This window comes from Hipposideros armiger, unplaced genomic scaffold, assembly GCF_001890085.2.
Source record: "Hipposideros armiger isolate ML-2016 unplaced genomic scaffold, ASM189008v1 scaffold_640, whole genome shotgun sequence".
Classification (NCBI taxonomy): domain Eukaryota; kingdom Metazoa; phylum Chordata; class Mammalia; order Chiroptera; family Hipposideridae; genus Hipposideros; species Hipposideros armiger.
In genome coordinates this window covers 45,929-58,570 of record NW_017731990.1, presented here as the reverse complement: position 1 = coordinate 58,570, position 12,642 = coordinate 45,929, and the positions used below count along the sequence as shown (strand labels likewise).

The following is a 12,642-nucleotide window of genomic DNA, read 5'->3' as shown; positions in this document are numbered from 1 at the left end:
TCATAGCGTTTTACTCTAGTGTGAATTCTCCTATGTATCCTCAGGAATGAGTAATAACTGAAGGCTTTCTTACACTCCTTACATTCTTAGGGTTTCTCTGCATTATGTATTCTATGCATAGGAAGCTAAGAGTACTACTGAAACATTTTCCACATTAATTATATGCAGAACATTTCTCACCAGTATGAATTTTCTTGTGTTGAGTAAAGTTAGGTCTTGTACTGAAAATACTCATGTTCATTGAGTTTTTTCTAATGAGTTCTCTCTATTTTCACATAATTAGAAGACTTACCTGAAAATAATTCTGCTTAAGATTTGATCCTTTGGTTTTAAATAAAACCTACAAATCTAAACAGCTACTTAGAGAATTTCACCCTTCTCTATCATTAACTTATCCTCGTTCTCCAACCAAAAGATCAAACTGGGTTTGCTGATATGATGGCCAAGTGATGCTGTTTCTGTAGTTCCCCTGCATCTTAATCTGTACAGTTTTCACTGAGCCGGTTCTAGAAAAGCCCACTTCTTCTGGTTGAATGCCACAGCCATAGATTTGAGTTCACCCCAGTTCTGTCACCAGCTTGTCAGCAGCCCATTAACCAGTCCTCCCTTCCTTGCCTTTCCTCTCTAGTGTCAGGATGCATCCTGAGTAGGCCAACAATGAGTTGAGAACAGATAAACAACTGCCATCCTGTGAGAGTGACCGTAAATTTTGTTGTAATAAAGAGCAGTGGGAACTTGAGGATACGCCTCTTTTTGTTCTCACAGTCCATTTGGGGTAGGGATCTTAGACTCCTTAGGTTCTTCCCACTGGCCTGTGACTTTTCAGATGAAGGTTATTTCACCTGGGGTCTCTTCTAGTCCCTTGTCCTACGGCATTTCAGAGGCTTGCCCCTCTGTCTCCCTGGGATTGCCCTTCCTGCACAGGGGCTGCCTTGAGACCTGGGGCCTGAGTGAGGCCAAAAAAAAATCCTTGAAGGAGGGAGGCATAGACTGCCCATTATCTCTGTTTAAATCTCCACTACTCTTATTGTGATCAGAAGATATATTCCCAAGAGCAGCGATTCTCAAAGTGAATGCACCCACAACCTCTCTACATTAAAAAAAATTACTCAATGTCTTCTAAAAAAGCTTTTGTTATGCGTTGTGCACACACACATATATATTTGTGCAAGCATGTACGCATATATGTGTATTAACATAAATAGCAGTTTCCATGAAAAATTTACTGAAACAGTGGCATTGGTTTTCATTTATGTCTTGTTAAAGGAAGCAGCTGAATTTTCATGTCTGCTTTTTCATTCAATCTGTTGTAATATGGTGCCATGTTTAAAGTATATGAAGAAAATTCAGCCTCACACAGATAATGTATTTGGAAAGGGGAAGATTTTGTAGAATTTTAGGTTTCAGAGATTAGGATAGAAACAAGGTTCTCTGTAGTGGGGTTGTAGCACCTCATAATATCAAATGGGGCATGTAGGTCTGGGATGTTTTAATTCTCAGACCACAACAGGAGTTACATATACAGAAAATGATTGCTACTCTGCAGTTTTCTGTATTTCTGCTTTGGCTTCATTTGTACAATATTCTGGGAATTTGACAAAGGGTAGGTGGCTGGGAATTACTGTAACAGAATTAAGTGATGCCCAGAATGTAGTGTTATTGTGGGGCTGCAGCCTGACTGTGTCTTGGGATGCCCTGAGCCTCATGTTGAAAGTATAAATCCTCAGAGAAATGGGTTTTCAGTTAGATTTAACTGACTGTAGTAGAATGGTTCTTGGGCTCATGGAAAGACTTTATTAATAATGCTTGGATGAGAGGTTCAACTTATATAGCACACTTTAGTTTGGATAAGAAAAAGAACTTTTGGTAATACCAAAGCCCATATTTCTCTCTTGCAGGCATTTGAGGGATGGTATAGATTTTATATATGTGGGGAGGGCTGTGTTACATAGTATGTTTAGAACTTCTTGGGAGGGGTCAAGGAGATCAGAACTTCATAGTTTCAGGCTAACTGCTGAAAGATTTGCCTGGTCCTCCAGTGAGATCGCCTGGATCTAGATTCTCTGAACTCACTCTGAACAATTGTGCTGAGGAGTAAAAGGATGAATGCCCAATTGCCAGGCTGCTTCCATGCTTTTAAGAAACCTTGTTATTTTATTTTTGCATTTCATTTTGTGAAACGCTGTAGTCTTTCCCAAAGCCATAAGTGGACTGGTGGGCTTATTTGCTGAAATGACTATTGTGGGGTCATTTGCATTGAGGTGAAAGGCACATAGTAATTCAGGAGGGAGAAAGGGCCTTAGAATATATAACACAATGAGAAGAAAAGTTCCTTTTGGGAAAAAGGATCTAGTAATTTAAGGTCAGTAGAGGAGTTGTAATAGATGGTTGAACAAGTTTCTGTCATTCAATTTGGGGAGAGATAAATTGAGTCACTGCAAGATAATTGAGTCATAAAGACCTACTACCTTAGAACCCCAGGCCTTTGGATTAGGGAAGGGCAGTGAGATACAGGTTGAGCTTAAATCAGAGTGTGCTACTAACTTTTGTTGTGCTCTGGCATGGAGTTATCCTTGGTGAAGTTAGAGCTGTATAACTCTATATGAGGGAGTGAGATTCATTGAAAACCTCTGATGTTCTTGATATTTAGTATAGTAATTAAAGGTTGCTTATTCTCTGAATCAACCAAGTTCCTCATGACTGCCCTAGAGGAAGCATCTTGTTACCAACCAAGAATAAAATGATCTTGCTCTGGAACTTGAAGCAGAAGGATTTAGGCTAGACATTATTCCCTAGTATCCTTCCCCCCACTACCCCTCCTACCCACAACCTCCAAGGCTTTCAGAAATTAAGAGCTATTGCTCTTTCTCACAAGATCACAACAAGGTGATGCTGTCTTTTCTAGGCAATAACTCTTGGTTTATAATCATGGACCATTAAAATTGGAAGGGATAGTTGTCTTTCTGGAGTTGGGGTTGGTATCTTGGTATGATTAGGGGTATGATGCTGGTTTGTAATGAATCTTTTCCTAAAGAAATCATTTTTTCTAAAGTATCTTTTCTATTTGGGGGTATCAAAAAGAAGTGGCTGGCAAGTAGATTTATTCCAAAGAGGAAGAAAAGAATCCTAAGGGATTGGTGCTACAGAAAATGTCTGTTACCTGCCTTTCTTATCTTCTGAGCCAGCTGGGTGGTAGTGGGCATGTGTTTCCTCTCATTTTTGTCATTCCTCTATTACTTATAGCATATTTATACAGAAATCTATACAGAAATAAATGGTTATGTATACATGAAAATGCCTGCTTTTCTTTTTTTGCCATAGATGTTTTTTTGATATTTTTAAAAATACATATTTATTTTTCTTTGATTTCAGGCTCTCCCAAAGTTTTCTAAATGGCCTTCTTTCTGATCACAGGGGTATCAATAAATATGGTTGTTTGATTTGGTTCTTGTCTTTCATGATGATACAATGATGTGCAGCCAACCTATTTTTACCTGGAATCACCTGATTTAAAGGTCAGACTTTACTTACTTTCTTCCTATTCTCAAAGCAAACAGTCTTATCTCTTTTTCAGTCTGGGGGTTGTCCCATCCTGTGGTCACTGGCCTGTGCAACCAGGAAGTAAGTATAGGCAGATCAAGAGACCACAAATGGGAGAAATCCTGCTCCATGTGGTTCTGCCTCTCTATCTGCCAGCTCTTCCATGGTGCACTGTCCCTGTGCTGGTGTGTTAGTCCCCTGTCTGTGCAGATCCTCAGAGTCACAGCACTCTGCCCTCATTTAAAGACTGGGAGCTGGTACAGTGAGTGCTTGTAGATACTCTTGATTCTGAGCTGTGATTACGTAGATACACTTCCCCCTGCTCTATAATAGCAACATATAAGGGGAGGAGGATCAACCTTGGAGAAAGGGAAACCTAGCACAGTCCTGTAGTTAAGAACCCAGTGCCTTAGGTTTGAATGCAAACGTTACCACTCACTGCTGTGTGACCACTCACAGCTGTGTCATTTTTACGGTATCTGTCCTTCACACCTTGGCCCCATGCCACCTTTCCAATCTCATCTATCACTTGCCTTCTCATTATCTACTCTCCCCCCACCACCCAACACTTGAGTTTTAACCAGATGGGACTACCTGGAAGCTTATTAAAAGGTAAAACCCCTGATCCCATCCCAGGCCTAATTACTGGAATTTGTACTTTACAAAGTGCATATTAACGTTTAAGAAGTGCAGGTCTAAGCTACTTCCTAGAACTTTGATTCCTGGAAGAAACTATGTCACAGCCCAGCCTGTGACTGCTGAGCATATGTGAATATCCTCTGGGTAAGTATGATATGCTTTGTAATTCCAAGTAGTCTTTGAGTAATTCCCAATTAAACAGTGTCCAAAATAAGAGCAACTAGCTTTCTTGGTCCCTTCATTTCCAACCCTTTGAAGTTCATTATGCTCCTTTCTCCTGATTTTCTGGGAGTTTCCATCTGAATCCAAAGAAAGTCTCCTCACCAGGGAGTAGCTTAAGTAAACTCAATCAAATGATTGCTAGGTATAATGATAGTGTTAGGTACATGGGCATAGAAATTCAAAGATGATCTGTCTCTCAGGGACCCTTTTATTTAATTGGAAAGATACAAACTATCGGAGTAAAATAATTTTATGACTAAAATATTTATATGGGTAGGCTTTTCTCATCTACCATCACTTTCTCTGAACCTTTGCAATAATTCTGCAACGTTGGTAGGAGAGGGTTATTAGCTTTAAAAAAAAAAGAAGTCAGATCCAAAGATTAAGGGATTTATCAATGTCATATGGCTGTTAACAAACTAGGATATGTGTCCATGTTTTCCAGCTTCAAGTCCACTTTTTTTCTTTTTTGAAATATTGTGCCACATTGTACCCTCTAATACTAGGGTTTTTTTTTTTCTGAGCCATCCTGCCACCTGTTGGCCTCTCAGTGGCAGCTCAGCTTGATCGAGACTCAAACCGCTGTTGCTCAGAGCTCGCACTCTTGAGTGAGTTCTTAACCAACTGAGCCACTCGGCCGGCCCTTAATACTAAATTAACTTAAAATAAAGGAAAAGCAGTATAGGATTGCAAAAGTAACTGTGGTAGTTAGGAGCGAAATCATTTGACTGAAAGTCTGAGGAAGCTTCAGTGAAAAAATGATTGAGCAGAACTTTGAACAACAAACAGAATTTATCTGGGCAGAGAAAGGGGATGGGTAATCCAAGAAGAGGGACTAGAGAAAAGCACAAAGTCTGTTCAAAGAATAATGATTAGACCAGTGTTCTTAGTCTATTTGGAATCTGTTTCAATCCAACTGAATGAAGCATCTGGACTTCCTAGGTGTGGGAATTATTGTTTCAGGTAGAGGAACCACAGTGGTTCTTTCATTTGCTTCATCCTCTTGCAAAAAATCCAACGAATGGAGAGTCAGGGAGACATGACTGCAGATATCTAACTAGTGGGACCTAACGGTGGGCGTTTCTAGACCGTTTTTTATAGATGACAACATTTAGTTTATTTAAAGACATTGTATGACTTGCTTTCGATAGCTGGAAAGGGCGCCTCTCACCTTAGGAAAATATGGGTAGATGGTATGCACAATTTTTCACAGAAAACTCGTGAATTCAAAAAGTGGTCGAGATCAAGATCAATGATAAGTGTGAGCATAAGAGCAGGGAACGACAAAACCCTCACGATTATAAAGGTTGGTTCTTCCATACCGTCTTCCATAGGCATGGAAGATCTAGATTGGTTTAGACCTAGAAGGCAGTGGCCTGATAGGTTATTTAAAAGTTAAAAAAAAAAAAAAGCCCTTTCAAGGGTGGGATCTGCCAGCCCTCCTACCTACTAGGCCCTGAAAAGCTCGGCTAGGCCCGCCTTTGTGACGTGGCCCAGGCGGCCTCGGCCTTAGGTCATATAGCAGGGTGGGTGCGGCCCCAGACGAGCGGCCCCGCGGAGTGGGGAGCAGGGCCATGGCCGAGGCGGCCCAACCCAGTGGCGAATCCCGAGGCGCGGAAGTGCAAACCCAGCAGCCCACGGAAAAATCTCTCCGGCGACCGCCGAGGCGGAGCCCGCGCTCCGTGCTGAAAGTGTCCCAGGTATTGCTCAGAGCCATCACCGCGCACAAAGGGCTGACTCTGGCCGCTCTCAAGAAGGAGCTGGGAAACGCTGGCTACCAAGTGCGCAGGAAGCGCTGCCGCCACTCGGGCGAAGCGCCCAAGTCTGATATTAAGGGCACACTCATCCGGGTCAGCGGCAGCGACGCCGACGGCTATTTCAAGGTTTGGAAGATTCCGAGGCCGAAGAGAAAGCCTGGACGCCCAAGGCTGGAGGCGGGCGTCCGCTCCCGGAGGAGGAGCCCTGCAGGGCCGCGGGGCCCACGGAAGCCCCGAGTTCGTCGCAGGGCAACCAAGAAGGCCAGGGAAGTACGGGGACGGAGCGCGAGGGCGAATGCCACGGCGAGAAGGCCAAGGCCAAGAGCCAAGGACCCGGTGCGTTCCAGAGCCAAGCAGGAAAAGAGGGCCAAGACGATGGACGAGGGGAGAGGCCGGACCACGAAGGAAGACAGGCCTACGACCCGAGAGGAGAAGCAGCCAAGGGAAGAGAAGCATGGCCCTGAGAAGCTGGTAAAACGGACCATCAAGAAGTCAACCTCAGTTAAAACCGACCCAAAGGCTACGTGCACAAAGACTTGCACGAACTCTGAAAGTCCTCAGAATGCAGCCACCGGGAATCCGTAGTGTGGGAGCAGTTCCTCTTCCAACAGGCTTTTCCCCATAAGGCTCCAATTAGAGCAGCTCTCACAATTATTGCAACGGACAGGCTGGCTATTCACAAGACCTTTCCACTACCACGTTGTATCTGTTTCTTCTTTGCCGCACTTGGAAAGGGGGGGCGGGGGAGGGGGGAAGGGAGGAGGAAGAGGAGTGTTGAGGCCTATAGCAGGGGCATGTGGGGTGGAGAAAAGGGAGTTGAAATTCTTCCTGCTGCAGGACCTAGGAAAATGCCTTTCAGAAGGAAAGAAGAAAACAGGTAGAAAATCAGCAACTTCACAGAATTAGACAGAAGTGTTGAATTAATGTTAGACACCCCCAACAAATCCAAAATGAGTTTTGGGGTGAAGGGCATGTAAGGAGAGAAGTGGGGGCATCACTGGGAAAAGAGAAGAGTAGACAGCCCTTAAGCTGAATGGTCCCACTGGCCCAAAGTGTTCTTACCAGAAATTCCTTCTAGGAAAAAGTTCCTTCTCCAGAATTGATTGTAATGTAATGGGTTTGTAGTTCTTGCCCTGACTTGATAATCTTAAAAAAAAGTGGTTTATATGTTAATCATCAGTTAAATGAGAGTGTGTGTGAAGTACCTGGTACAGGGCTTGGCATAAGGTAGGTGCTCATTCCTGAGAATTAAATCTGAGTATGAATAATTCACGATGGAGTGATAATACCCTAGAACAGAAAAAAAACTACTGGATCAGAGATTCTAGTCAAAATGAGAGCAGGATTCTAGTCAAAATTCTGGTACTGTGACTGTAGCTGTTATTACATTCATGGTCTTTGCTTCTTTCCATGAAAAAAAGTTGGGGGTTGGGCTAGGATGATTTTAAGTGATTTGAGTGTCAGTAACATGATAAGAGGGACTTAACTATCATGAGATATGCTTTGATTGATAAAATTCAATAATGGAATTATCAACTGGGTAAGTACCAACTCCTAGAAAATAAACTATTAAGATTTACAGAATGCATATCACAATTATAAGTAGATGGAGAAGATTAGATAATGATTGTCTTAAAAAACATGTGTTGAGCACTATAAGGTTGGGCGATTAAATTTGCGAACTCATCCTAGAAAAAGTGCTACATACCTCATTGCTGAATATCACTATAGTCACCTTCGAAGTACTCCCCTTGGGAAGCTATGCTCCAATGCCAGCACCTAGTCCACCCTTCAAAGCAGTTTTGGAACTCTTTTTCTGGAATGGCCATCAGAGCTGTCGTCATATTACCCTTGATGTCCTGAATGTCATCAAAATGTCTTCCTTTCAATATTTCCTTTATCTTTAGCTAAAGAAAGAAGTCATTGGGGGCCAGATCAGGTGAGTAGGGAGGGTGTTCCAATACAGTTATTTGTTTACTGGCTAAAAACTCCCTCACAGACAGTGCCGTGTAAGCTGGTGCATTGTCATGATGCAAGAGCCAGGAATTGTTGGCGAAAAGTTCAGGTGGTCTAACTTTTTCATGCAGCCTTTTCAACCCTTCCAAATAGTAATCTTGGTTAACTATCCAGTTGGTACAAATTCATAATGAATAATCCCTCTGATATCAAAAAAGGTTAGCAACATCGTTGCAACAAGTTCATGAACTTAATTCGTATATACCAATTGGAGCAAATGTATGATTCATTTTATATAGTTCTGAACGCAGGGGTTAAGAACAGCATGGGAGTAGTTCTTATGCCATAGGCCATGACAGGACACAGAAATGATTCCTCAGGAGGGAAAGAGCAGAGTAGCTGATTCAGGAAAATGACTTGCTGTTTCCAGCTGAAGCCAAAGGAGTGGGGAGAAGGGAAGCACCTGGGAGATGCTTTTTATTTATGAAAAGAGGTGAGAGTAAAGGTGGGAGGTGGGAAGGTGTTAGAACAACATGCAGAGCCTTGCAGAGTATACCTGACCAAGCTTTTCCCAGGAGAGTCTGATACCTTCTGAAAGGAGACACAGGGTATGTGTATTAAAAAAAAAAAAGGATGTTAATATTCACCTTTTCACACCCTTAAATAAGAATCATTCTTTAAGCCTGTGCAAAGCTGCATAACAGCAAAATGCTTGCAGTGTATCTCATCTGTAGATGATTTGAGCTTTGAAATTCCTCCTGCTGTAATTAGGTGTATTGTGCTCTTGAATTGTCTGAATGGCAGAATGAAGCAAACAGAATCAGAATAGGGAGCCACCTGAAAAGAGGCAGTGACAAACACTATTGAACACAATTAGAACAAACTTAACAAACACCCTTACGATAGCCACATGTATTGCCTCTTTATAGTCCTGGATGTTTTTACCTAAAGTACAGATGATTTAGAATTAAAAAGCCCTGTCCCCTAAGATAGGATGGAATGGAAACTGGCAACGATTTGTTTTTCTAGATTTCCTAAGAACCATCACATTTCTGTTTGTATGATGATTTCTTCATTTAAGCAAACTTCCTTCATTCACTAGTAAATTTATCAAATTTATTGTGTCAGACCCTGACCTTATAGAGGTAATAATGGTCATTTTAGATTATTTTCCATTGCTAAACTATAGGGTGGCCGTTGTCCGATGAAATAGAAGAAATGACCTTAACTCATTGTCAGGCTTTCCAGATTATCTAGATCATAATCCTAGTTGGGTACTTCTATGGAAGGAATTCCCGAGAATAACAAATCTCATCCCTAGTGATCACTATATCTAAGTGTTTGCAGAAGGCTGGGCCCTTTGCTGGGAATAAAGATGGATAAAACATAATCCCCCCTTTTCACTGCTCACATTCTAATGGCATATTTGGGTGTTTAACTTTAGTCAGAGCAATGGGATATCCGTGACCTCAATTCTTTGCTTCCCTTTTATCTCAGCTGGCTAGCACAATGATGATCAGAAAATTGTAGTGAAAGTTAGATGCCCTCTAGCACCAAATATTCAATGGTTGTTGAAAAAAGTTAACAAAAATACAAATGGCCTTTGAAACTATGAAAAAGGTGCAATTGCACTCATAAGATAAATGCATATTAAAACAGTAAAATAGCATTTTTAATCCAAAATGTTCGAGAACCTACTCCTTGGTAAGACTGTGGGGAAACAGGCACTATACACTGCTAGTGGGAGTGTAAATCTCCACAGCCCCAATGGAGGGAATTTGCTTTCCAAATTGCAAATGCAAATATCCTTTGACCTAGCAGAACCACCTTTAGGAATTTATCTTTTAGATATTAATGTGACAAGACTTCTGACAAAGTTATTCAGTGCAACACTGCAGTTACCAAAAAAATGGAAATAATCTAAATATCATTAGGGGATTGGTTAAACTGTGAAGCTTCCATACAGTGAAATAGCACACAGCTGAAAAAGGGGAGATTCTCCATGTATTGTTATGACAAGCTCCCTAGGTAAAAAAAAAAAAATCAAGACATTGAGCATACCAATACTACCTTTTGTGTAAAATGAAGGAAAATATATCTTTGTAATTGTATGAACAAACTGTGGAAGGAGACGCACAAAAAACTAAGTGGTTCTCCATTGTGAGGGGAAGGTGATGGGAATTGCAGAAGAGACCTAGAAACGAGACTCTTTTTTTTGTATGTTTTCAAAATAAATTGTAACTTGCTCAAAAATAAGGTAGAAATTTCCACGTAATTATCAATTATAGCTTTTTCATTTATAAGGTGACTTGTCGTTTTGCATGAATTATTTCATTTCACCTTCACCTCAATTTCTTAGATCTTCGTGAAAAAACTAATGTTTAGAAAATGTACAATTTATTATTTTTTTATTTTTTATTTTTTTAGCTGATCCATCCTGCCACCTGTTGGCAGCTCAGCGGCAGCTCAGCTCAGGCCAGGCATCAAACCGCTGTTGCTCAGAGCTCAACCTCTTGAGCAAGCTCTTAACCAACCAAGCCACTCGGCTGGCCCAGAAAATGTACAATTTAAAAAAATGAAGTCAATGTTTAACTGTAAATCCAGTGCTGTCTTCACTACAGTTATAGATGTTGAATGGGGCCTCACCATCTACTCATTAACTCTATGAGACATCTTTTTTATGTAGAACAGGTCAGTTTAGAATTCATTTCTACAAAGTGCTTTAATGATTTAGAGGTTTCTTGCAGGGGAGGATGTTCCCAAACACATTGGTAGGGGGCTCTTTTCAGAACATGGGAACATCTCCATTTGTTAGTGGCCTTAAATCGACAGATCTCTCTTTCCTGTTCCTCCTCCTCTGGGAAGCTCTAACATAGAAAGGCTGTCTGGTTGGGCTGGAGGTCATACAGCCAAAACCTAAGTGCCCAGCAAGGGCAGGGAGACAGGCTGTTTAGGAAATTAATATAGGGGCACCATGTCAGGAAAGGACTTAAAAAAAAAAAAAGCCAAAGGGCTTGGAAGAGAGAAACTGAAGACTGAGGCAGTGTCAGCATGAGGCCTTAGATGAGGCTGGGAAAGGCATTGGTCTGAGAGTAAGAAGGAAGTCAGGATTTGAACAGTCCACTGGAGCTCGCTGAGGAAACAGGAGCTTCCATGAACAATCACAGCTGTTTCTTCTCCCCTTTTTACATGATCCTTTTCTCCTCCCCCTTTTGGTTAGGGGAAAGACCAGACTTGTCAAAAGTTTTACTCTTAAGTGACTAGGAGGACGTGAGAGTGAACTGCAAGAAAATAGGAAAACATATGAGGCTCGCAGGCAGGTGACAAAACAGCCTGGCTGGTGCTGGGAAAGCTGCAGAGGCAGGACAGTCCCTAAGCAGTAGGCTCGAAGCTCTTTAAGGCAACTCCCATGGAGGAAGAGCAAAGCCTTTGGGTTGCGCTCAAGGCCTGCAAAACAGAGAAGCTCCAGGCCTGGGAGGCCATGTCAGTGGGTCATAGGCTGGTGGTTTCCCCCATACCAGCTTTCTCTGTTTTCTCTCACACTATTTCTTACCCTATCTATCTTCTTGATACCCTCTGCCAGATGCCTGGCCTCTTCACCCTCAAAGGAGAGTGCGTCTGGTGGACTCAGTTCCTGTGCACCCCCTCTGGCTCCCCGCAAATCACCAGTTACTGTGAATTTGAGTAGGGGGTCAATACGTAGTCTCCACCGCCACCACAGTTTCCAGGTTCAGCACTCGAAGGGTCTCCCAAGGGCAGAGTCGGCACTTGAATGACCCTAAGACCAAGGATTCCCTTAAATTTGTGCCCTTGGCCCTCACTTGCTTGGCCTTACCCTAGGCCTAGCCCTGTTCAGCACTCTGCTGCTCTAGTCTCCAGGATGAGTTGAGCCCCCAGCTGACTAGGGAGCCACATCTGGGAGCCAGCACATCAGAGGGGAGGTAAGGAGGCATAACTTGTGGTGTCTTGAGGTGTTTCAGGAGGGGCAGCAAAGGGGCTCGCACGACTACCCCTAGAGCTGTCTGGTGTCCCCCACTCTGTTGCAGTCTTTTTGTCAGGAGAGAAGAGCTGAGAATGGAGGGATGAGTAGAGGAAATCAGTAACACAGCCAATACATCTTTTATTCAACTGACAGGACCATAAAGAGCATACTGTAAATCCCTAAGGATACAGACAAAGGTTCCCCATTGGTAATCTGTGGGAAGTTCACAGTCCATCAGAGGGAATTAAGTAAAACAATAGCTACAAACCTGGCAGGCACGAGCATCTGGGCTGGATGGCAAGTGGGCATACACCCTGAAAGCTTCCTGGAAAAGAGCACCTTGGTGTGCAGTGTCATGAGGCATGGCAGGGAAGTGGTGACAGGGGAGGGCTTGGCTGAGGAACATACTGAGTCACACTCAAATCTCCCAGGCCTGGAGCAGCCAGTGCCTGGGACATAGTAAGCACACAAAAAATGACTTGTAGAATTGAGACTGATTCTCAAGAACCACAACAGACAGGAAGGGACTGAGTATATCAAAATAGC

The 12,642-nt window shown here is 42.6% G+C and overlaps 1 protein-coding gene across 1 annotated transcript in view; it reads left to right on the top strand.

The window, feature by feature from the left end:
- Positions 1 to 7,888, top strand: part of H1-7 (H1.7 linker histone) — a 36,920-nt gene extending 29,032 nt beyond the window's left edge. Inside the window, exon 2 of the mRNA XM_019625828.1 lies at positions 5,899 to 7,888. Within this exon, the coding sequence (XP_019481373.1) occupies positions 5,899 to 6,743 (845 nt within the window). The 3' untranslated portion in view covers positions 6,744 to 7,888. The remainder of the gene's footprint in view (positions 1 to 5,898) is intronic.
- Positions 7,889 to 12,642: the final 4,754 nt, after the last annotated feature.